Source organism: Jaculus jaculus, chromosome 3 (assembly GCF_020740685.1).
Source record: "Jaculus jaculus isolate mJacJac1 chromosome 3, mJacJac1.mat.Y.cur, whole genome shotgun sequence".
NCBI classification, from domain to species: Eukaryota; Metazoa; Chordata; class Mammalia; order Rodentia; family Dipodidae; genus Jaculus; species Jaculus jaculus.
In genome coordinates, this window is record NC_059104.1 from 173,119,555 (window position 1) to 173,141,973 (window position 22,419).

The 22,419-nt window shown below is 51.1% G+C and overlaps 4 protein-coding genes across 6 annotated transcripts; 1 reads left to right on the forward strand and 3 right to left on the reverse strand.

Annotated features, from left to right (window-relative positions):
• Positions 1-1,571: 1,571 nt before the first annotated feature.
• Positions 1,572-11,329, reverse strand: Rrp8 (ribosomal RNA processing 8). 2 transcript variants are annotated; one of them, XM_045144932.1, is made up of 7 exons: positions 9,523-11,329; positions 3,898-4,252; positions 3,071-3,524; positions 2,850-2,979; positions 2,610-2,716; positions 2,422-2,518; positions 1,572-2,227 (listed from the first exon to the last, which is right to left on the reverse strand). In XM_045144932.1, the coding sequence occupies exons 1-7, from the start codon at positions 9,580-9,582 to the stop codon at positions 2,108-2,110; spliced, it is 1,323 nt and encodes a 440-aa protein (XP_045000867.1). In that variant the 5' UTR covers positions 9,583-11,329; the 3' UTR covers positions 1,572-2,107. The 2 variants fall into 2 exon arrangements, with proteins under 2 accessions (XP_045000867.1, XP_004650979.1); XM_004650922.3 differs by lacking the exon at positions 9,523-11,329 and adding an exon at positions 5,578-5,709.
• Positions 5,875-12,356, forward strand: Ilk (integrin linked kinase). The gene is made up of 13 exons (XM_004650919.3): positions 5,875-5,980; positions 6,374-6,509; positions 9,573-9,738; positions 9,907-10,002; positions 10,179-10,275; positions 10,367-10,450; positions 10,551-10,636; positions 10,769-10,878; positions 10,983-11,110; positions 11,193-11,314; positions 11,409-11,508; positions 11,617-11,747; positions 11,928-12,356. Exons 2-13 carry the CDS (start codon positions 6,421-6,423, stop codon positions 12,075-12,077), a joined length of 1,359 nt encoding a protein of 452 aa, XP_004650976.1. The 5' UTR covers positions 5,875-5,980; positions 6,374-6,420; the 3' UTR covers positions 12,078-12,356.
• Taf10 (TATA-box binding protein associated factor 10) lies at positions 12,329-13,671 on the reverse strand. Its single transcript, XM_004650921.3, has 5 exons — positions 13,440-13,671; positions 13,176-13,330; positions 12,879-12,943; positions 12,677-12,791; positions 12,329-12,494 (listed from the first exon to the last, which is right to left on the reverse strand). The coding sequence occupies exons 1-5, from the start codon at positions 13,669-13,671 to the stop codon at positions 12,405-12,407; spliced, it is 657 nt and encodes a 218-aa protein (XP_004650978.2). The 3' UTR covers positions 12,329-12,404.
• Positions 13,672-16,072: 2,401 nt separating this feature from the next.
• Tpp1 (tripeptidyl peptidase 1) lies at positions 16,073-21,950 on the reverse strand. 2 transcript variants are annotated; one of them, XM_004650918.2, is made up of 13 exons: positions 21,887-21,950; positions 21,707-21,778; positions 21,310-21,449; positions 19,493-19,643; positions 19,157-19,284; positions 18,827-19,005; positions 18,530-18,728; positions 18,187-18,375; positions 17,934-18,003; positions 17,395-17,515; positions 17,146-17,304; positions 16,875-17,000; positions 16,073-16,705 (listed from the first exon to the last, which is right to left on the reverse strand). In XM_004650918.2, the coding sequence occupies exons 1-13, from the start codon at positions 21,913-21,915 to the stop codon at positions 16,565-16,567; spliced, it is 1,704 nt and encodes a 567-aa protein (XP_004650975.2). In that variant the 5' UTR covers positions 21,916-21,950; the 3' UTR covers positions 16,073-16,564. The 2 variants fall into 2 exon arrangements, with proteins under 2 accessions (XP_004650975.2, XP_004650974.2); XM_004650917.2 differs by lacking the exon at positions 21,887-21,950 and having other exon boundaries at positions 21,707-21,878.
• Between the last annotated feature and the right edge of the window lie 469 nt (positions 21,951-22,419).

The following is a 22,419-nucleotide window of genomic DNA, read 5'->3' on the forward strand; positions in this document are numbered from 1 at the left end:
AACACTTACTGCCCTTTCATGTCATCTACATAAAACGAAGTTTGGATGATCCCTCAGCACTTATCTCTTCCTAGAGTCTTCCAAGCAGACTCAACCACGCTGTTGGCTATGACACTATGAACACAAACACGCCCTCTACACTCTCAGCAATCCCCACCCCACTGCAAGCTTTCTCTTTCATTTTAGTAGACCTCACAATGACATCCAGCAGTTAGTAATGTCCCCACTTCTCCCAGAACACCCACTCTCCTGGTTTTACTTCTCTATGACCCAGCGTTCTCATCACCTTTAGTGGCTTATTTTCCTTTGCTCATCCAGTAAATGGTGCTCAGAGTTCTATCATAAACTATTTCCTGTTCCTGGGCTCAAGCAATCCTCTGGCCTCAGTCTCCTGTACAGCTGGAACCACAGGCGTGTGCCACTGTCTTCCCCCAGCCCACACTTGTTCTACTGTCAGTGAACAGTCAACACGTATATAAAATCCAACACTTTGTATAGCATCACCAGCCCATCCAGTTTATAGAGCCAGAAACTTGGGACTTACTAGATTATGTCTTTTCAAATAGCCTCAGCACCCCAAGTCTACCTTATGAAGCTCTGCCTGCTGCTCCCATCACTAGTCCACAGCACCCTCACTTGACACCCAAGCTTGGGTTTCCACAGTACTGCTGTCAACTGGACCTTGTCATCCCTTCCTCTCAGCCCTCCACCCCCAAACAGTAGATAAAATACATGCAATAGCTTTACCTGAGATGAGAAGCTCTAGAAATACAAAGGTAAGTATGGCGTGAGAAGGGTGCAGCAAAATGCATAAACAAACCACAACACTATGCTTGCATACTGAAGGAGCATTCCCCATATATGGTAATTTGAGAACACTGATAAGCAATTAATTCTGCTTTGGGAGTGAAGGACTATGAGACAAGTGGACTGTTCGGAAGATGGAAGTTTGTTAGTCAAATCAGTACTCAATAACAACAGCACATGTATGGTGTCTGCTAAAGTTTGCTTCAAAAACCAGCCTCCAAACAAACATGGCTCCTGGGACTGAAGCCTGTTTTGAAACCATCACCCCCTTGCTGGAGGCACCCAACTGGCTCACAGAAGCTCATGTTCCCCAGAGGGTACTCTCGGTTCTTATTCTTGGGAATAGGTAAGATTCGGGATCTTACACCTGGATTCACGGCAGATGCCTTCTGGGCAAGGCCTAGCATCCGTCACTGGGTTCCTCTTCCCTCAGTGTGAGTCGTCCTTGCCCACAGCTGTCCTGGGCCGTTCTGACCCGTGCTCACTCAGGCAAGGCAGACCCAGCAGACAGACCCTTCTGCCAATGAACAGTCTAATCCTGCGCCCTGAGCATGGCAGCAACCAGATGTTGCTTATGGATACAGACTCAGCCCTTCATTTCTCCTAAGGAGAGCTGACTCCCTTAAAAGGCTCTAAATATCTCACAAAATAAGTCTACTCTGAACTCTCCCACAGTCTTCCTCAGCTAAAAATTATTTTTTTCCCTTTCAATCTCTGCCCTTGTCTAGAGATGATCATCAAAGAACAATAACATTCACAATACGTAATAGCCATAGCTAGTTTATATATAGATTTCCCCAGTGAACCCACACAACAATACTATATGACAAGAACTTTTATCATTTTCCTCATTTTTCAAATTGAGGAGAATATTCAAAAATTGAGTGACTCCCAGCTTCAAGTGCCGAGCCAGGATTGGAATCAGAAAAAGCTGCCCGTCTTCAGTCTTGGAGAGGAAGGAACAGAACCCACGGTGAGCAGAGGCTGGATGGGGAAGAGAAGACAGCGGAGTGCAAAGGCGAGGACAATGTGCCTCCTGAGAGATGAAAAGAGGAACCAAACCCAGCGATCCTTCCACTGTAAACCATCTAGCTCTCACGACACCTCAGGTGAGCCAGTTCTCACGCAGAACTCGTTCTTTAGCTTGCCGAGTGACATCACGTTTCATTCAAGTAGAGCTGAGCCAGGCAGGGCTTTGTCACATTGCTCTTGGCATAGCAGCTAGTATGAGGAGATCCAGTCTTCAGAGCTCTAAGCTTGGAGTTTGAGCCCTGCCACCCTTTCAAGGGCTATCCAGAGGTCACCTGCGCTTGTAGAGGCATGGCTGAAGCTTCAGGCCTGAAAGCTGAGCCTTGGGACCTACTCGAGGTGGCCCAGTCTTTTCAAAATCAAACAAGAAGAAGTGACTATTGCTCAGGTCCTAGGAGCAGAAAACACCAGTGACTTCCAAATTCTCACCTCTGCAACCCAGAACACCTCCCCCCACATCCTGCCCTGGCTCAGAAAGCTTTTCATGACTACCTACAGTTGTGCTTCTGCGGAGCAAAAGGCGTATTCCTGTGGCACTAGGAAAAACAAACAAACAAACAAGGATAGAGTTCTTGAGACCCTCACCTTGGAGACAACCTTGAAGCCCAGCTTGGTCACAGCCCCCAGAAAGGTTCGGACATCCTCAAAGCGACTGCTGACTTCAGCCACCTTCAGGACACCCCTGCGAGAAGAAAGAGGTTCTGAGTAAACACAGGCGTGTGCGCACAGGAATGCACACGAGCAAGCATGCATCGTGTTCCAGGGGTTCTCACCCTGGCTTCAGCACACGATTTGCCTCCTCTAGGAAGTCCCTGATGTTGGTTCCCATCAGCGAAAGGCAAAACACAGCCACATCCACGGTCTCATCCTCCAGAGGCACCTGAGGAGAGGGGGAGGACTGAGTAGAGCGCAGAGTCAGAGTCCGAAGGAGAAATTCAGCAGTGAGGGCTGGGACTGAAGTCCAGGATGGGGGACAGGCTGAGAGAGGAAAAGCCAGATACACAGAGTGTTACCTGGGCCATGTCACATACAGTGACTCTGGGGTCCAGAGAGACCAGGTCAAAGCAGTGCATGGGGTTCCGCACACTTGAAGCCAGGCGGCAATCTCCGCAGCCGAAGTCAGCCACCACCAAGGATGCAGGCCTGGCAGTGGAAGGGAGGCATCACAGACTGGTCTGGTCTGAGCTACTGAGTGACCCCACATCACTTCTCACTGCCCGACCCCCCCATTCACCGCTGGCGGAGATCCTTGGCAATGCGGTCTACTGGATGCAGTGGCCACTTCTTCACCTGACTCTGAAAGCCACGATGGTAGAGGAGAAAAGCCTCAGGGTCTTCCTGGAAGAGGCGCTGCGCAGCACTGCTGGGCCCCGAGTACAGCTGCTCATTGAGGTAACGAAATCGGGCCCCATCTAGCCGTTGAGTCATGCGTGCTCTAAGAGCCTCAGCTCTAGTCTCTTGGCTATCTGGCTTTGGAGCAGGAGGTACCTCTGTCTCCTCTGTGGAAGCTTTAGCAGGAACATGTTCTGGTGTTTGAGGTGGCCGGAATTTGTTCTTGTGTCTCCGTTTATTTTTTTGCCGGTTCCGCCACTGTTTACGGCTCAAGAGATGTGGAGGGTTAGAGGAAGTGGACTCCGGGCTTGGCTTGGGTGGGCCATTTGTAGAATTACTCTTCCAGGCTTCATGAGCTACAGGGAAAGGGTAGGAAGACATTATTTTGAGGCTAGAACCCTTATATTCACAGGCATGAAAAGTTATCCTGGCCATATGCTTGTCTTTGAGACAGATGGATGAAAGTGCCTCTTCCCTCTCTCTTTTGTGAAGGTAGTACCTCACTGTAGTCCATGCTGACCTGGAACTTACTCTGTAACACCAGGTTGGCCTTGAACTCACAGTGATCCTCCTACCTCTGCATCCCAAGTGCTGGGACTAAAGGCGTGCGCCACCACGCCCGGCAAACGTGCCTCTTCTTGCCCCAGTCCTAACAGTTGTGAGGATCCCCGGCTGCACGCACAATCTGCTGACCGCCGCTCATCCCACCACATTCATGCCCAGTGCTACCTGTGCGGTCAGCCTTGCCCAGGGGCTGGGTTGTGTTTGAAGGGGCACATTTCTGGCATTTCCTCTTTCTTCCCTCTTCTTCAGCACCAGGAAGAGCTTGTTTATGGCATCTCTTCCTTTTCACTTCTTCCTTATCCTCAGAGTTACTGAGAGATGGACCCTGCTTTTGGCATTTCTTTTTCCTTTTTTTCCCTACTTCATCAGAGGCACTGGCAATTGAGGCCTTTGGGGGCCTTTTCTTCTTCCTTCCTTCCTCCTCCTCAGAGTCACTGCCAAGTAGGCTGGGCGGTTGCTGGGAAAGAGATGCTGCTTCCAGGGCTTGTAAGGTGGCCAAGAGCTGACGGCGCTTGCGGCCCTGGAGGAAAACAAGGCATGAGAATAGGTGTCAAGAGAATGAATGAGACCTGGAGAAAAAGAAGAGAGAGGCGGGGACCTGGTTCAGATACTGGTAATTCTTCCCAGTGAACTTTAATTTGTTGTGAAAACCGCCAACCCAGAAATATTTTCATGTTGCCAGCTTTCACCATTGGGAGGCTAGAAGTCAGAAAATCTGCCCAATGTGTAAAGGATTAGTAATTAAAGTTCCCCAGAGGAATGTGCTAAGGCCACAAGCCACAGGGCCAAGGCAAGGCCTAGAGTTCCTGTCCTGCATCTTAGCTTTGGCCCCTAGCTGACAGCTTTTTATGTGATACAGAGAGGTTTCTTGAACACTGGAGGGTCATACATGTGACCAAGTCTCTAGCTGCACCGTGGAGAGTAGCCTAACAGGAGCACACAGGTAGGCCAGTGGCTTGGAGTAAAATTGGCTACAGGGATGAAAAGGATCTAACAAGGCCACTGGATACCACCTTGGAGGCTGACTGAAGGACAGGAACACCCTGAGGAGGTACAGTGGTTCTCACATCGGCTGAAGCCCGAAATCCACAATGTCTGGAAGATTAACCTGGGGTTTCAAGTCACTTTCCTTGGAGGATCTCTCTCTGCTTTCCTTAGTCTCCCTTAACGATACTGACAACAACTCCCTGCCCAACATATTTTCCAAACTGTAACCAATAACCTTTTCAAGGCTAGGGGTGTAGCCCGGTGGTGACCGTGTAGCGTGTTGAACTCTGGATTTGATTCCCGGTACAGGCAGAGTGGAGGGGGAGGGGGCAGAACCTAACTTACTCCACCGCTAAAAGCACTTCATTGGGGCTGGAGAAATGGCTTAGAGTTTCAGGCGGTTGCCTCCACAGCCAAAAGACCCAGGTTCGATTCATCAGTACTAGAGTTCAGTTTGCAATGGCTGAAGGACCTGGCACGGCCATCCGTTTTCTTTTCAAATAAATAAAAATATTTTTTGAAATCCACATCGTTGACTTCTATCTTCAATACACTGAAAACGTAAACTCTACTTCAACCTATCTCTTTCATCTACTCTGCTCCCTATCACCGCTGCTGCACAGTGCGTGCGCGCCGTGGCTATCGGGGTGTGCGTTGTTGCCCTGGGTTTCCGCACGTTTTGCTCGTGTAAGAAACCCTCAGCACCAACTTCTCGCCCCTTGTTTCAAAGTCAGTGTGTTTTAGAAGCTCCCCCTTGGCTCCGGCGCACACACACAGTCCTCCAAGCGCTGGGATCCTCCAGAGTCCGTCGGATTCGCGGCCTGAAGCCGCTCCCAAGGCCAGCTCCCGGCCACTCACCTTGATTTGCCGGGCTGCCGCAGGCCGAGGCCGCACAGTCACGGGCCGGAGGCCCACGGCTGCTGGGGCCGCCTCGGCCCACTCGGGCTCCTCGAACATGCGGGTCGCGAGAAGGGATCGCAAAGCCCACGTGCGTGCAGCGCGCGGGCGCCAGTCCCAGCGCCCAGGCCGCCCGCCGGCGCCGGAAACCAGCGAGTTCCCGTCCGCCGAGGCTAGAGCGGCCGGCGCGGAGCCGGAAAACCAGCGAGTGCAGACGCTCGCCGGCTAGAGGGGCAGGGTCGAGGCCGCGACCGAGGGAAGGCGGCCCCGGCTGGCCGAAGACGGCCTGGGGCTGGGCGGGGCCGGGCGGCGGGCGCGGCCGGACGGGAGTTCCCCGGAGAAGGCGCCTGCAGCCCGAGTCCCGGTGAGTGCGGGTGGACCCGCGCCCCTGCCCGAGCCCGGGGCCCTGCCAACCCGTCAGTCTCCGCCCCGCCAGAGTCCCGGCTAGGGAACCGGGCCGCCCCCAGGAAGGACCCCTGTGCGCTCCTCGGGGGCGTTCGGAGCCCGAGGGCCTCCTCGCCCTCCCCAGCGCTCTAGTGCATCGACACCCGGTGCCTGCGCTCCGACGTGGGCCGGAGGGAGCTACGCCTCGGGATCTCCCGCCTGTGCCCCGCGCGCGGGCGATCGTCCCGCTGCCCGAACGTCACAGACCACCGCTACCCCGCACGCGGCGCCCACCTCCCCCACCCCACCCGACCCTTCTGTCCTGCACGGGACAAAGCTAGGGCTCACCCCCCCCCCGTCTCTTGATTCCCAGCCCCCAGGCTTCCCCAGTCTCGGGGGTCTCAGCGCCGGGACGCGGCTATGGACGACATTTTCACCCAGTGCCGGGAGGGCAACGCCGTGGCTGTGCGCTTGTGGCTGGACAACACCGAGAACGACCTCAATCAGGGGTGAGCTCAGTCGGAAAGGCCGGACGTCTTCAGTCCGCTACTTGGGGTGCACATGTCGGGTGGGAGCGGTTGACTTTGCCAACCTTGGGATGAGTTAAGCACAGCTGGGGAAAGGGTCTCCACAGAGGAAGTCGTGCTAGGGTTTTTGCTGATTGAAGTTTCACCATCTGGGGTTGCAGGGAGCCTCATAGCCTCGGTGAACGTAATGGCAAAGAGAGCCGAGTGCTAGAAAATTGGAGTTCATGTGGTTGGAGGATAGATCTCTGTAGAGCATTGGATTACAAGTGGGAAGGGGCAAAAGGCCTGCAAGCAAAGTTTTGAAGCTGTTCACTGATGAGATTGTGAAGTGTGATCCTGGACGTTTTGTAAAGAGCAGGTGATTGCCTAGTCCACTTTAAAAGTAATGTTCTGGACTAGAACTGCGACAGGGGAAAAAATGAGAAAGCCCTAAGATTCCAGAAATTATAAGGCTGAAGAATTGGTTTGATGTAGGAAGTGAGAGAGGTCAAAGGTGATCAGGGTTCAGGCTTGGGAACTTGGATCCATGATGCTTTTACTGAGATGGAGAAAAAAAGGAAAGGCCGGGCGTGGTGGCACACGCCTTTAATCCCAGCACTGGGGAGGCAGAGGTAGGAGGATCGCTGAGAGTTCGAGGCCACCGTGAGACTACATAGTGAATTCCAGGTCAGCCTGAGCCAGAGTAAGACCCTACCTTGAAAAAAGACCCCCCCCAAAAAAAAAACCAGAAAAGAAAAAAAGAATGAGGCGTTTATTCTGAATATAGGGTTATGGCAACAGTACAACTTTGAAATGTTGGGTATGCAGATTTGGAGTGGGAAAGTTATTTCATATTATCATATATGGTATGTGAAGACATGCATGTGAAGAGTAGTGCCTCCAAAGAGTAGCTGAGGACGCGGGAGAAGACTGGCTGATTGAAACCGAGCCACCAGAATTAGGAGAAATAGTAAAGATGTGCATTAAGCTTAGAGAACAACCGGTTTAATAGAGGGGAGTGGTCAACAATATTGTCTCCTGAGAGGTCAATGAACAGGAATGAACATCTTAAGTTTCCAGTGAAGTTACAGTTGGGATCTGTTTGATGATATTTGAGAGTGCTGTTTCAAAAGAAAAACAGGTAAGGAAACAGAATTACTCTGGATTCCTTCAATTAAGGAACTTCTGAACACCTGGAGTCCTAGAATCAGACACATGTTGTGCCCTCAAGGTGGCAGAGTTTGGCGGGATGAAAAGTGAATGGGTAGTGAGGAAAGAGAAAGTGTGTACAAGTTTTTAAATGTTGGCTGAGATAGGGAAGTACAAGTATAATGTTGATGACACAGGGTAGAGGGCTTTTGATTTATTTTTTGAGGATGGGAGAGTTTTAATAGGTTTTTGTTGGTGGTGGATTTTTGAAGGTAGGGGCTCATTGGGTAGCTCAGGCTGGCCTCCAGCTGTGCCCTACTGCTCCAGCCCTGAGTGCTGGGATTTCAGCGTGTGCCACCAAAGTTTTGTTTCTACGTTTGAGAGGTCGATATCATGTCATATTAGTCCCAGCTTCACTGGTTTCCATTAGGTCCAATTTCTCCTTAATAACATGTAAAGTTTGTTTCATTATTTTTTCCTGTAATTTATAAAATGTGCTAATATATTGGTCTTTATTCACTATTTAGTGAGGAAATAAGAGGCATAGGCAGTTGTCCAGTGGGAGGGGCATCTTGGAAAGCTTTTCACTGCCAAAAGTTGAAGGGATAGCATTGGAGAACTTGAAAGATTTTAGATATGAGGTGGTTAATTCCCGGTGTAGCCTTTCTTGAGATGAGACTAGGCTCTGAAGTGAGTTTGACAGTGGGCAAAACCCGGTACCCATACTTTTGTCTTCTGGTTGGGGCCTGCTCTGAGGCCACAGCTGCTGGAGGCTGATGGGTCAGAGGACACAGTAAAGGTCTGGGAAGCAAGGGGTGCCATTGCTTCCGGAGGGAACCCACATCCTGAGAAAGCTTTTGCCTATTTGTGTAGATGAGGGCAAACTGGAAATTATTAAAAGCTACACACCCCCTTCCTGTGGGGGAGTGAGTGGCCAAACTCTGGATTAGCCTGAGGCCCCTCCTCCAGCCTCCTCAGGGGAAGTGACCACAACACTTAGGCATCTGGAGGCTGTCAGCCTAGACCACAGCCAGCCCCCTGCTCCGCCCCTCAGATCTGCATCCCTTGGCTGGAGGGAATTTCCTTTTATGGCTCCAGGCTGTCAGTATGACCCAGCCCCCTCAATTGTTTTGTTTGTACATTTCTTTTTAAAACACATGTCCTTGGGACAAGAAAAAAAATCACTATACTTTTTACGCTAAAACTGCCATTCATCTTCATCTGTTTTGGGTGTCCCCGGTTGGTCAGCAGAATCCTATTTTGTGTGGTTATCTGCCTTGGCAATAATCAAAATCATGTCTCCTTTTCATTATAAAACCCTTCAAAACATCTTGATTTCATTCCATTTTTAGATGTCAGTTTTGGTACCAGAGCCAGACAATAGGCTTGGTCTCTCAAGAGTCATGGCCTGCCTTCTCTCCTCCTTTAACATGTACTGAACACGTGCTGTCAGTCCAGATCCTCAAGAGCCATATGGTCTCTAACTGGCAAGGTTGACATTGACATGTTGATGTACAAAAACCAGTGGAAAGAGACAACAGGTGTTGCAAAAGGGCTCTGAGAGGGAGGAGGATATAGCCAGTAGTAGAGCTCATGTTTATCATGTACAAGGTCCTGGGTTCAAGTCCTAGCACTGCCAGAAAAGAGGGGGGAATTACAGGGAGTAGTGTGAGATGAATGCTGCCCCTTAGACAGAACCTGACAGGGAACAGTTCAGAGGAGGTGGTGATAAGCTGTTAGGATGTCTAGATGACTGGATGTCTGAACCAAACTTTAGAAATTGCTCGCAAGAAGAAATTATTGAAATACTAGAGTGGTAAACCTCCCCGGGAAGTGTACAGAATCATTTTTTTCCCCATCAAAGAACCTTTGTTCCTCCTGGCTCCAGCTCACTGAGCACTGCCTCTTTCCCTAAAGGGACGATCATGGCTTCTCTCCTTTGCACTGGGCCTGCCGAGAGGGCCGCTCTGCTGTGGTTGAGATGCTCATCATGCGGGGAGCACGGATCAACGTGATGAACCGTGGGGATGATACCCCCCTGCACCTGGCAGCCAGCCACGGTCACCGTGATATTGTGCAGAAGGTATGCAGACTTCTCCCCGCAGCACAGACAGCTGTGAGGTCGGCCACAGGCACTGGAGCGTGTACTGGGGAATGTGAGCCGTTCCCCGCTTTCCTGTGCCTGCACACCAGCACCTCATCTGGGGCCTGACTGTGCCCTCTGCTTCTTTTTGTTGGTCACTGGGCCCAGCTGTTGCAGTACAAGGCTGACATCAATGCAGTGAATGAACACGGGAATGTGCCCCTGCACTATGCTTGTTTCTGGGGCCAAGACCAAGTTGCAGAGGTAAGTACTCAAGCTTCAATCCAGAAGGGGGAAACCAAATGATTATGGAACCTTCAGTCTGTCCTGTCAGCCCTACTACTACGTGACAGTTATGCACTATGCCAGTGTGCTCGTGGCTGGCTGGGACCACTGACAGGAAGGTTGCAACCTTCATCACAGCTGTTTTTCCTTGCCAGGACTTGGTGGCTAACGGGGCTCTTGTCAGCATCTGTAACAAGTATGGAGAGATGCCTGTGGACAAAGCCAAGGCGCCACTGAGAGAGCTTCTCCGAGGTCCATCCCTACCCCTGGCTTTTCTCTTCTTGCCTATCTCTTCCCTCTATACCACAACTCAGGATAAGAGTGTCCCCCCTCCCCCCTCCAGAACGGGCAGAGAAGATGGGCCAGAACCTCAACCGTATTCCATACAAGGACACGTTCTGGAAGGGGACCACCCGCACCCGTCCCCGTGAGTCACTGTAGTGGGGGAGGGATTGTAAAAGAATCATCCTGGGCTCTGGGGGCTGGGGCTGGGCAAAGCTGGGTTCCTGACCTGCCCTCATTCTCAGGAAATGGCACCCTGAACAAACACTCCGGTATTGACTTCAAACAGCTCAACTTTCTGGCAAAGCTCAACGAGAATCATTCTGGAGAGGTGATCCCTGCCCTTCTTGCCCGTCCTCCTAACCCCCAGACTATCAACTTTGTACCTCTTAAGGTTTTTCTTCCAGTGGACAATGAAATGGTGGCCTTAGTTAACATGTCCTAACCTCTGCCTGTCCTTCAGCTATGGAAAGGCCGCTGGCAGGGCAATGACATTGTCATGAAGGTGCTGAAGGTTCGAGACTGGAGTACAAGGAAAAGCAGGGACTTCAATGAGGAGTGTCCCCGGCTCAGGTGGGACAAGACTAAACTCAAAGCTGTTACTTCCAAGAAGCCCTAGGTGAAATGGGAGAGCCTTTATTCTGGGCCTCAGCGGGGGCACTTTTTCCCTCTGCCAGGATTTTCTCCCATCCGAACGTGCTCCCAGTGCTCGGTGCCTGCCAGTCTCCGCCTGCTCCTCACCCTACTCTCATCACACACTGGATGCCCTATGGATCTCTCTACAATGTGCTACACGAAGGCACCAGTGAGTAGGAAAGCTATTCTCCCTGGGGAAGGGCTAGAATCAGGGTGGAAATCTCTTGAACTACTGGCTCTTGCCTCCTTAGATTTCGTTGTGGACCAGAGCCAAGCTGTGAAGTTTGCTTTGGACATGGCCAGAGGAATGGCTTTCCTGCACACACTAGAGCCTCTCATTCCTCGACATGCACTCAATAGCCGGAGCGTAATGGTGAGAACACAGGTTCATTTCTGGCCCAGATCCCAAAAGCCCTTTACCTCTCTAGAATAAACTCACCTTCTTTCATGTATCTTCTCTTGCTCAGATCGACGAGGACATGACTGCCCGAATCAGCATGGCTGATGTCAAGTTTTCTTTCCAATGCCCTGGGCGTATGTATGCACCTGCTTGGGTGGCCCCCGAAGGTAGGTGAGAGCATCATGTTGGGAAGGTGAGGACCAGCTCAGCAGTAGTGGAAGGGGCAGAGACAGGAAAGGCTAGGCAGCTGGAGCATGTAAACCCTATTCCTCCAGCTCTGCAGAAGAAGCCTGAAGATACCAACAGACGCTCAGCAGACATGTGGAGTTTTGCAGTGCTTCTGTGGGAACTGGTGACTCGAGAGGTACCCTTTGCTGACCTCTCCAACATGGAGATAGGAATGAAGGTGAGCACAGAACTGTACATCCATGTGTCAGAGAAGCATGGTGATGACGGTCACTGTAGTGAGCCTAGCGTCTTCCCACAGTTTCTTCATATATAGAGTAATCCTGTTCAAGTGCTAGACGTTTCTGCCCTCATAAACTCAATTTTGAAAGCTCACCTTGCTTTTTCTTTGTACTTGCAGGTGGCACTGGAAGGCCTTCGGCCTACCATCCCACCAGGTATTTCTCCCCATGTGTGTAAACTCATGAAGATCTGCATGAATGAAGACCCTGCTAAGCGACCCAAATTTGACATGATTGTGCCTATCCTGGAGAAGATGCAGGACAAGTAGGACTTTGGAAGGCCCTTGCTGGATTAAAGTCCTTGCTTAAACCTCAGAGGTGCCAACACATGGTTGGGGAGTGCACTTCCCAAAGCCACAGGCCTCTGGTGGCCTCCCCTGCCTCCAGTCATGGTACTACCCCAGCTATGGGGCCCATCCCTTGCCCCTGTCCCTACCACTGTGGCCCCAAAAGGGGCTGAGCTCAGAGCTTTGTCACTTGCCACATGGTGTCTCCCAGCATGGGAGGGATCAGCCCCGCCTGTCACAATAAAGTTTATTATGAAAACAGGCTGGTGTGGGGACATGGGACAAACAAGTACATCTGGGTCGTGTGGCTCAGGTGAAGTAGTGCGGCTTCTTCACATTGATGCCATACTCGCTGAGAGCAGGGGTCAAGTCCTCCATGGTTAGAGTGTATTTGCGGTCCTGAGGGAAGAGGGAAGAGCACCAGCTGAGCATAGCAATCCCAGATTCCAATCCCAGGTGGATGACCCTGAGTAGGCCTTACACCTCCCCTAGGCTGTGGTTTCCCCAAAGGGGTTTCAGAACAAGTCAAGTCTCTACTGTGGAGGGCAGTAGTGACTGAATCAGTGAGCATCCCTTCACACCTTGCTCTTGCTCCGGGAGCTGCCAGAGGCTGTGCCCTTCATTTTGCAGTGCTGTAGCGCATCATTGGCAATGTCTGAGATGAATTTCTGGGCAGCTAGGGAGATGAGCCGAATTCTAGAGAGGAAAAAAGTGGGTATAAGATCGGCGACAAACTGCACAAGCTCCCCACCCAAAGCTCTAAACTGCTCTAGGTTTACTCACATGCGTGGGTCTGAGGCCTCAAAGCCAGCACGATTCAGGTAGTAACCAGTCACTGCATCTGGGATCTGAGAAATCAATCAGACAATTGTCAGTCAGTGTCAACCCCTTGCCCTGCTAAGCTGAGTGGGAAGCTAAGGGCAACGTAAGCCTGCCTATCAGGAAGGGCTGTTCGTGGGGAGGAGGAACAGAAGAAAAGATCAAGTAGGCAACAAGGGTGAGAGGACTGCAGGAATCACGAAGTGCCTGAATGCTGGCATGACAGCGAGCCTCATGGCCTTGTTCAGGCGGGAAGCCCACCGTAGGCGTGTAATCCTCCAGCTGCATCAAGAAATCCACCAGAGGCGTGCTGGACACCACCGGTTTCACGTCCCCGTTGGCCGCGCTCGGCAGGACGTAAACCCCGTTAGACATCGCTCCCTCCGGGGGAGCCGCGCCGCCCGCCGTCACCGGAGCTAGAGGAGAATCAAAACGGAGTTGGGAGGAGCAGGGCGGCCTGGGCCTCACCCACCGCGGGCCCAGCCCCGGCCGCATCCCCTCACCCGCTCCCGTCCCGGTTCTCACCTGCCCCGCGCCGCTCGGCGGGCTCCCCGGCTCGCGCCGCCACGGGGCCCGTGCCCGCAGGCGCGGCTCCAGCCCCAGGGCCCCCTGCTGTCCCCGCGGGGCTGGCCTTGTTCTCCGCCGCGGTGCTGCTGGGCAGCGCGGCGGGAGCCGAGACCGGGGGCGCCGGGCCCGGGGCCGAGGCGGCGGACGCCGGCGCCGCCTCGGGGTCCGCGCCGGAGCCGCTGCAGCTCATCGGGCCGGTGGGAGAGGCGGCGAACAGAGCCACTTCCGCTTCCGCCGGAGTCGCGCGCAGCCCGCGGTGACGTCACGCCCCGCCCGCCATTGAGCTCAGTGCTGCTCGGCGTCTCGCGGCTCCTAGTCGCCTGCGTCGGGTTAGGTGAGGTAGACCCGGGGGGCGGAAGCCGCCATTCCGCCTTCCACCCACCCCGCGGTGCTCCCGAGGGCGGTTCCGCCGGCGTGGGTTCCCGCGGTGCTCCCGAGGGCGGTTCCGCCGGCGTGGGTTCCCGCGGTGCTCCCGAGGGCGGTTCCGCCGGCGTGGGGCCCCGCGGTGCTCCCGAGGACAGTTCCGCCGGCGTGGGTTACCGCGGTGCTCCCGAGGGCGGTTCCGCCGGCGTGGGTTACCGCGGTGCGACCCGTACTCTGCTGCGCCTCTGGCACACTTCATAGGAACGCACAGACATCTGTGTGGAGCTCATTGGTCCGACATTCTCCATTGCAAGTGTCTGATCCTTCGTAGGGTCTCAGTGGGGCTTGGCATGTGTCCCCCCGCCTCCCATCGCCCGCATCCCCCACCCCGAGAGCCGCACGTGGTAGACACGTTTCGTCCCGAAGCAACAAGACACCAAAATCAACTGCGCGTAAAAGCCAGAGGTTTTCAATTTAACAAACATTTAATTCCGACCTACCAACTCCCGGGCTAGGGTCGGTATGCAAAGGAGGACGGGGTTCTGGTCCTCTGGGCACCAATGATGTCGGAAAGGGAAGCAAACTGACGTTTTCAATACTGTGCGGTCCTTAAGCAGCTGGAGGTAGGCGCAGGGTGGGCAGGACGAGGGAGGAAGGCACGAGTTGGCTACCGACTTTCGGGTACCAGGCATTATAAATATATAGTCCCTGATTGTGAAAGACAGGTGTTGCTGTCCTTACTTAGCAAATAAGGAAGTAAACTTTACTGGCCAAGGCCCAGTCTGTGTCAGAGCCAAGATTCAACCAGGTTTGGTTTCGAAAAGAGAAGTTGACTTTTGAGCTAAATCTTACCATAATTCTGAATCAGGCAATTCTGTGGGAAGTGATGTCAACTAGGGTGCCAAGTTCTTGGCGTGTATGAAGGGAAAAAGAAAAATGATTTTCTATCAAGAACAGCAGGGGGGCTGGAGAGATGGCTTAGTGGTTAAGCACTTGCCTGTGAAGCCTAAGGACCCCGGTTCGAGTCTCGATTCCCCAGGACCCACGTTAGCCAGATGCACAAGGGGGCGCACGTGTCTGGAGTTCGTTTGCAATGCCTGGAAGCCCTGGCGCGCCCATTCTCTCTCTGTCTCTTTCTCTCTCTGTCACACTCAAATAAATAAATAAAAATGAACAAAAAAAAAAAAAAAATTAAAGAACAGCAGGAGAGGTTGTGAGCCATTGTAAGAAACCTGAACTTTATCCAGTAACCTTTGAAGGGTTTTCATCAAGTAGGTAGCTTGATGGGGTTTCCCTTTGTACTCTGGAAGAGGATTTAGTCAAGGATACTGGTTTTTGTGCAATTCAGCAAAGAACATGGCTCAAAATTAACGCAGTAGTATTGGGATTGGAGAGGTGGATATGTTCTAGTTGTGCCTGGGAAATATAGTTGGAAGAAGACTGGGATTGAGAAAGGTACTTAGGGTGTAAAGTCAGTAAGTACTTGTTGATTGAAGCTTGGATGTGAAGACAGAGCCAAGGTTCACAGTCTTCTGCCTTGTTTGGAAGAAGCATATTTACCAAGAGATGGAACAGTTTGGGGTTGGGACAAAGGGAGATGGAGTGTTGAGTATTATGTTATCTTACATTTGAGATATCAGTCACTGTTCGATAGAAAGTCTGATTTAGTGAGACAGTGATGGCTGTCGATGTCAGTGATTTGTTCCAAGGACAATGAATAAGGTGATAAGAACAAAAGAATAAGGATAGAGCAATAAAGACACCAGCACTCCACAAGGAAGCAGAGGAGGAGGAAGGCAGGAGTGGTCAGAGAATAAGCTCTACTATGTCTAATAATTGAAATAAAATTGAATGTTGATTTACCATACCAAGAGGAGGGAATACCACTTTGTGCATCTGACCTTATGTGGGTACTGAGGAAACAAACCTGAGCTGGCAGGTTTTGCAAGCAGGCTCTAACCATTGAGCCATCTCTCCAGCCCCCAAAGGGGAATACCAAATATAAATTTTGCAAAAATGCTGAAGCAAATTTTCAATGTGATATTCATTTGAAGTGACCTATTTATTTTGCTGAGGAAATTTTGCCAATGAGAACACATTTTAAATATTTGAGACTATTGTCCATAAACTTACTCTTTTAAAAAAAAAAAAACTTATTCTTTAAAAAAACAAAACAAAACAAAAAACCTTTACACCACAAAGCAAAGATTAAGAAATGTGCCCTTATATCAAAGCAGCAAGGAGGCCATTATTTTTTAATGTCATAGGAGGGAAGCCTAAAAGATAAAAGTAGGGGTCTCAGTGCAGTGAATTGAGCAAAGGAAGTGAAACAGCTGTTATGTTCTGTGCAGAGAGCAGGTAGGTATCAGCTCTTGGCTTGCTAGGACCAGTAATGGCAAACAGCTGCTTCTCCTATATTTATACCTCTGGTTGAAATAGGAGGAAGAGATGGGGCAGTTGGGAGGGGAGGGTGAGACAAATTATGCTGGTTTTAGTACCTTGAGGAACTTGAGGCATTTGGGAGACCTGAGTGTAATGGAGGACAGTAGGTTTGGGAGTCAAGTCCAGCTCATAGCATTCAGGGTTAGGGTTAGGGAACAGCTCTCTGCAACAGTCAACTGTTGAGAGTTAGTTCAGCAGGGCTTCCAACAAGGCAGGATAAAGGACTGAGCCACCACCTACAGCAGAGGGGACAGTTCAGCCTTCTTGGCAGGAGTGGGTCAAGGGTTGAGTAGTGTCTTCAGCAGAGCTGGGAAGTTGGGTGTTCCCCAGCCTGTTACAGGATCCCAGCCAGGACCAGAACAGAAACCCTGACCCTCCACTTCTTCATTTAAACAGGACTCATGGCAGCCATGGGTTACCTGGAAAGAAGGTGGGCATCAAATCTAGGCCTGATGGTATTAGAACTTACCTATTCATTCTGTATTCACATCCCAGAGGCTACACTACCATATCAGAACAGGCCCCATTCCCAGTTCTCTTTAGCTCTTCTCATTCCCTATGAAAGCATCCGTACTCTTCCACACTCACATCAAAGAGTCCTGCCCCATGCTGCTGGTAGAGCCTTGGATTGAGAAACCCAAGAGGTGGGCGGCCATTGAGGATTCTGTGCTCATTTATCAAGGATAAGATTCCACCGAATACTGGAGTAGAAGCCTGAAGGTGCAAGAATAGGTCAGGGTTTCAGAGTGGACTTTGAGGGAGGAATACTTAAAAAGATCAGAGGTCTCTAAGGAGTTGGGTTCTGGGTGCAAGGTCTTGTGGGTAGAAGGTTGTTCCTGAGAGGCAGGCTGATTCTTACCGAGGTTCCAGATACCCACGGAATGGGCACACTGTTACTAACCACCCAGTAGCCATCAGAAAGTGCAGCAACATCTGGGTAGGCACGACCACTGGCATTGAAGTAACTGGATGGTGGTAGGTGAGGGCTGGACTTCAAGAATTGGGCCACGGCTTCATCCTGAAAGACAGTTCTGAGTGAGTATTCTGCTCAGCAGTCTGCTGAGAACCCCCGCTCCAACCTCCTATATCCACACGAGCATGCTTGTACCTGGTATGAAGGCCGTGGAAACACATTGCTGAAGCCACCGCCACTGATGTAATCAACTATCTCATTTGTGACAAGGAAAGGATTCTGGAAGGAGGTGCCTCCCACTGTGGTGACATAGGGGCTGAGGAAAAAGACAGTATTCAGATAGTATGAGACCCAAGGGGACCTCCAAGATGTGTGTAGATGGGGGAATACAGTCTAGGTCTTTCTGGAGGGCCCTGACACTGGGGAAGCATGCATGCAGTGAGAGGCTTGGAGCCCTAAGGCATGACCTCAGTTGACTACACAGACTTTACTCTAGTGGTGGTGGAAAAAATAAAAAGACTGCTGTAAGTGCGTAGGGACTGAGGAAGGAGAACAATGGGAGCTTGGTTCCACTCAGGAGATGGGAGGGCCTGGGGCCTAAAGGAAGAAGAGAGGAGAGTGCAGCAACCGGGACAGGTACAGCTGGAGGTGAGCACCTGGTGGGGTTTGGGACAAGGTTCTAGAATGCTTTGCCACAGATGTGGGCCTAGGTAACTGGTAGGTTATATGCTTACCTGGAGGCAGGGAAGCTAGGACGGAACTTGTGTCTTCCAGAAACAGACCAACACCCAGCTCCAGTGTCCCCTGGGAGAAACACAAGTCCAGCATCCAGATTAGTTGTCTAGAGGTTGGTGTAAGTGTGCCAGAGAAAGATGTGGGTGTCAGCTCTTACTGCAGAAGGTCAGAGCTCAGAGGCTGCACTAGTCAGTGGGGTTAAAGCTCTCAAGGTGGGTAGATGGGTGGTCTCAATTTAGGGTGGGGGGTCACCTGAGGCGAAGAGCAGGGTGAGGCCCCGAGCGGCCGCTTTCATGAGCTCGGTGTTGACCCTTTGGATGTAGGTGCTGCTGAGGGAGTCTTCGTCATCTCCATAGCTCACAGTGTGCACATGGGGCAGGGCCGACTCGTTGCTGAGAAGCAGGAGCCACTGCAGGAAGGGCTCCTGTGCCTCATGCCGGCCTGGATGTTGTTTTTTTTAAAGAAGTAGGAATATAGGTAGTCATTGAAGGGTTGCCAGGATCCTGCTCCAGTTCATAGCATTCCCTGAATGGAGCAAGGATCAATAGCTACCTCCAGCCCCACCTCACCCCCGAGCTAGTGCCCTTAGTAGTACCAGGGCTACTGTACACCCAGGTGGAGATGTTGGCACCAGCACTCATCAGGTATTCCACGTCTAGACTGGCCTCGATCCCGGCCCGGCCCCGGCCCTGCTTTCCAACCACACGGGCTACTGATGCTTGGTGTGCAAATTTGCTACCAAATAGGCGCATGAATTCAGCCAGGTCTGAGTTATGGAAGTACTGCTCCAGGAACTATGGAGGGAGTCAAAGCAGGGGTCACAGGTCAGAGGGTAAGCCTTGGGGTAACAAGGCCCTGAAAATACCTCAAAGAGGCCGCCCCTGGAGCTCACCTGGGCACAGGCCTGGCTGTTGTTGGTGGTGCCAGATCCCACGTCTTGTGCTGTCAGGTTGTACCGCTGACGGATGACAGATGGAGTCACTCCCAAGTGCAGGCCAACAGTTCCTGCCTCTTGTGGCACAGGGCGTTGCCTCAGGGATGAGATCTGGGGAAAGCGATGCAGTCCTCCCACTGTGGAAAGGGGTCAAATGGAAGGAAGAAATCTTTAAGGACTAAAATATCCACCTTATCACTGCCAATATCCCATACCCCCAGTGGAATCTAAATTTCTTCAGCCACTGGAGCTACCTTCCCCATCCCCCACCAATCCCACTAGGTTTACCAAAATCCACATGAGGGGCCAAAGCCTCAGGGAGCTGGTAAGGATGTGGGGACCTTACAACATGGGTCTCTTCAGGTCCCCCCACATAGCGATGAAACTCGGCTCCAGGAAGCAGCAGCTCTGCCTGTCTGCAGGTCAGAAAACAAGTTGGAAAACATGGAAAAGAGCACGTGGTTTGAGGTTCCCCAGGTTCAATGACAAGGCAGTCAGTTATCTCCTCATACATTACCTACTACCCAAAAGTTCTCAGCACATTCTTAGCTCCCTTCTTTTGGAGATAATAGTTTCCCTGATGGGACAATTGATGCCTTTCATGGGGCCACCATCCCGTCTCACCGTACAGTCAGCCAGCAAGTCAGAAAGTCCTGTGTGGTCACTGAATGGCAGTCCCGGGCTCCAGCTGCTAACAGCCATTTTTGGACAGTGTGGAGGGTCAGCGGTGTTGGCCGGACCAGCTCAGCTACGTCCTCTAAAGTGAGGTATTTTCCTGCAAGGATTCAGAAGAAGCTCTTGACTTTACTTATTTCTTCCCCCAAGTTCTCTCTTTAGACCTTAATGAGGAGACATCAGGACTATCCAAAGAGGGTTGTGCAGATGCTGAATATAGGAGACTAAGGGAAGAAAAGTTTGAGTAGACCTGAAATATCATGGCTAAGAAATACCATTTGGGGCTGGAGGGATGGCTTAGTGGTTAAGGCGTTTGCCTGCAAAGTCAAAGGACCCAGGTTCAGTTTATTTCCCAGGACCCATGTAAGCCAGATGCACATGGTGGCGCATGCTTCTGGAGTGAGTTTTCAGTGGCTGAAGGCCCTGATGTGCCCATTTATTTTCTCTCTATCTGCCTCTTTCAAATAAATAAAAGTTGGGTTTTTTTAACAAAAGAAATGTCATTTGCTTTACAGCCACTTTTGCAAATACTGCCACAGCATGCACTACTGTGGCCATGAAAAACAAAGGGAAATAAATTTAATTTTTTCCATTTTAAGCTTATCTCCAAAAAAAGTTTTCCAGCCAGGTGTGGTGATACACACCTTTAATCCCAGCACTTGGGAAGCAGAGGTAGGAGGATTGGCATGAGTTCAAGGCCACCCTGAGCCTGAGCTAGAGTGAGACCCTACCTTGAAAAACCAAAAACAAAGAAGTTTCCAAACTTTTGAATCCAATTAAATAGTAACAGCTAATTTAGCTCAAGTCTTAATAACACTTGTTGATTTTAAGCTAAACATAATGGTGAGTCACTGTTTACTGCATGCATGAGTTTCCTGGGTGATCTGAGTGTCCTTCTACCTCCCTCTACACACTCTCTCTCTGCCATGAAGGACTTGCAGCAAGGGAAGGCTGTGGCCAGCCTGTCTGTTGGAGAGACTGTGTTAGAGCAGAATGAGGAGTGCACTGGAGAGTGAAACTGCAGACCAGTCAGGAGGCTGGGCAGTAGTCCAGGAGAGAGAATAAACAACTGAGTTGGTGGCAATGAGTGATGGCCAGAGTGGACTGATCCCAAAACAATTTCGTGGGAGTTGAACTAGCAGCCTCTGTGTGAGCAGAGAAGCAACAGTAGGTTGATAGTGTAAGAAGGAACTTGAATATGACCACTTACACACATATGCTAAATATGATTTCCCTGTTGGAAGCTGTGAGGTCATAGTCAAATTTTGTATCTAGATCTGATTATAATAAAGCTGGTGTTCATAACCACGTCTAACCACCCTCCCTCCATCTAATAGAGATTGAATTTAGGGTTTTTCACACACTTAGGTAAGTACTGTACAACAGAGCCATAGCCCAAGCCTTGAAAAAAATTAAAAGAAATTTTTTGAGACAGAGTTTTGCTAGTTAGCCCAGGCAAGCCTTTCACTTAAAATCCTCCTGCCTCAGCTGCCTGAGTATTTGGGATCGTAGGCCTGCACCGCCAGTCCTGGTTTTTAGACTTGTAACTCAGGTGGAAAATTTGGGGGAGGGGGGAAATGCAACAATGCGGTGAGTTAGTTAAGTTCTGGTTTTAGTGTTTAATTTTTAACTCAGAACTTCTTGGTGGCAGTTACTGTCATTCATTTGCCCCACTTGAAACATGACTGCACATGATCTGCGACAGCTTATGAGGCCCAGCCCTGTATCCTAGCATTCCACATCCTGCTCCCAGTCCCAACAGGCACCGTATTGAGGAGAGCTGGGATCCGACACAGCCTGCACCAGCTCCGAGAGTCTTCCCAGGTTCTGCTGCTTCAGGGCAAAAGTGAGACTCAGCTCTTCCTCAGGATCCACACGGCCAAGAGTCACCCAGCCTCGGGGCAGCCTGCGGGGTCAGGGATGTGCCTTGTTTAGGGTGTGGGTGGGAAATATAGGTCGTGAAATGTTCTGGATTAGGAGCTTTGCCTTTGTGTAGGCTCCCACTGGCAGATCTGGATCACAAGAGTGGAATAACAGGGGACCGAGCCTAGGAACTGGGGGGCAAGGTCATGGAGCGGGTAGCGCAGAGGGTGAGAGAAGCTGGGACCAGGGCAGTGGGTGCAGCAATGAGCACGGAGAGGGGATAATGCTAAGTCAACTCACGTCCGCTGCTGGTCCGGCTCCGGGCTGTAACTGCATTTGACAGCAGTGAAGAGGGCAAGGAGCCCCAGGAGGCTGCAGGGACCGAGGGTGGGTTTCAGCTGAGCTGCCATTGTGTTCTCACTTCCAACATGTCCCTCCTATGTAATCCCTTCTCCCACCCTTTCCACACCAATTTCTCACCAGGCTCCGAGTCCCATTCCGCCTTTCATCCGACCTGCTGTCACGTGACAAACCACGTGAGCCGTGTCTCCTACCTCACTGCCTAGTAACTAGTGACGCTGCTGGCTCCTCCCTCTCAAGTGGGTGATCCTGGTCGCCATAGAAAAGGTGGTGTTGCTACTAGAATTAACGATTTCCCCAGTAAGCACCTTAAATTTAAGTCTCCCCACCTGCTGCCTGAGTCTGACTTTCCTGAAATCCCACGCCAGTGGGCTCTGAAAATTCATAGATGGGCTATTCTTGGCCGTATGATATTAGAAAGATAATCTCATAGAGCCTAGATTTCTTCACTTAAAAATCAGAAACTTAAAAAATAATCAGAAACTATTATGTAAAAGTGGTCTGCTTTGTGGGGTTGTGAATACACCAACAAGCAAATTCCTCAGCAGAGACTGATTTGGCCAACTCAAAAAAACTGAGCTATTACCATAGTGTGGCCTTTTTGTGGCCCCCAAGGTGTTTTCATATTTGGTGGGGAGACTCTCTTCGCTTGG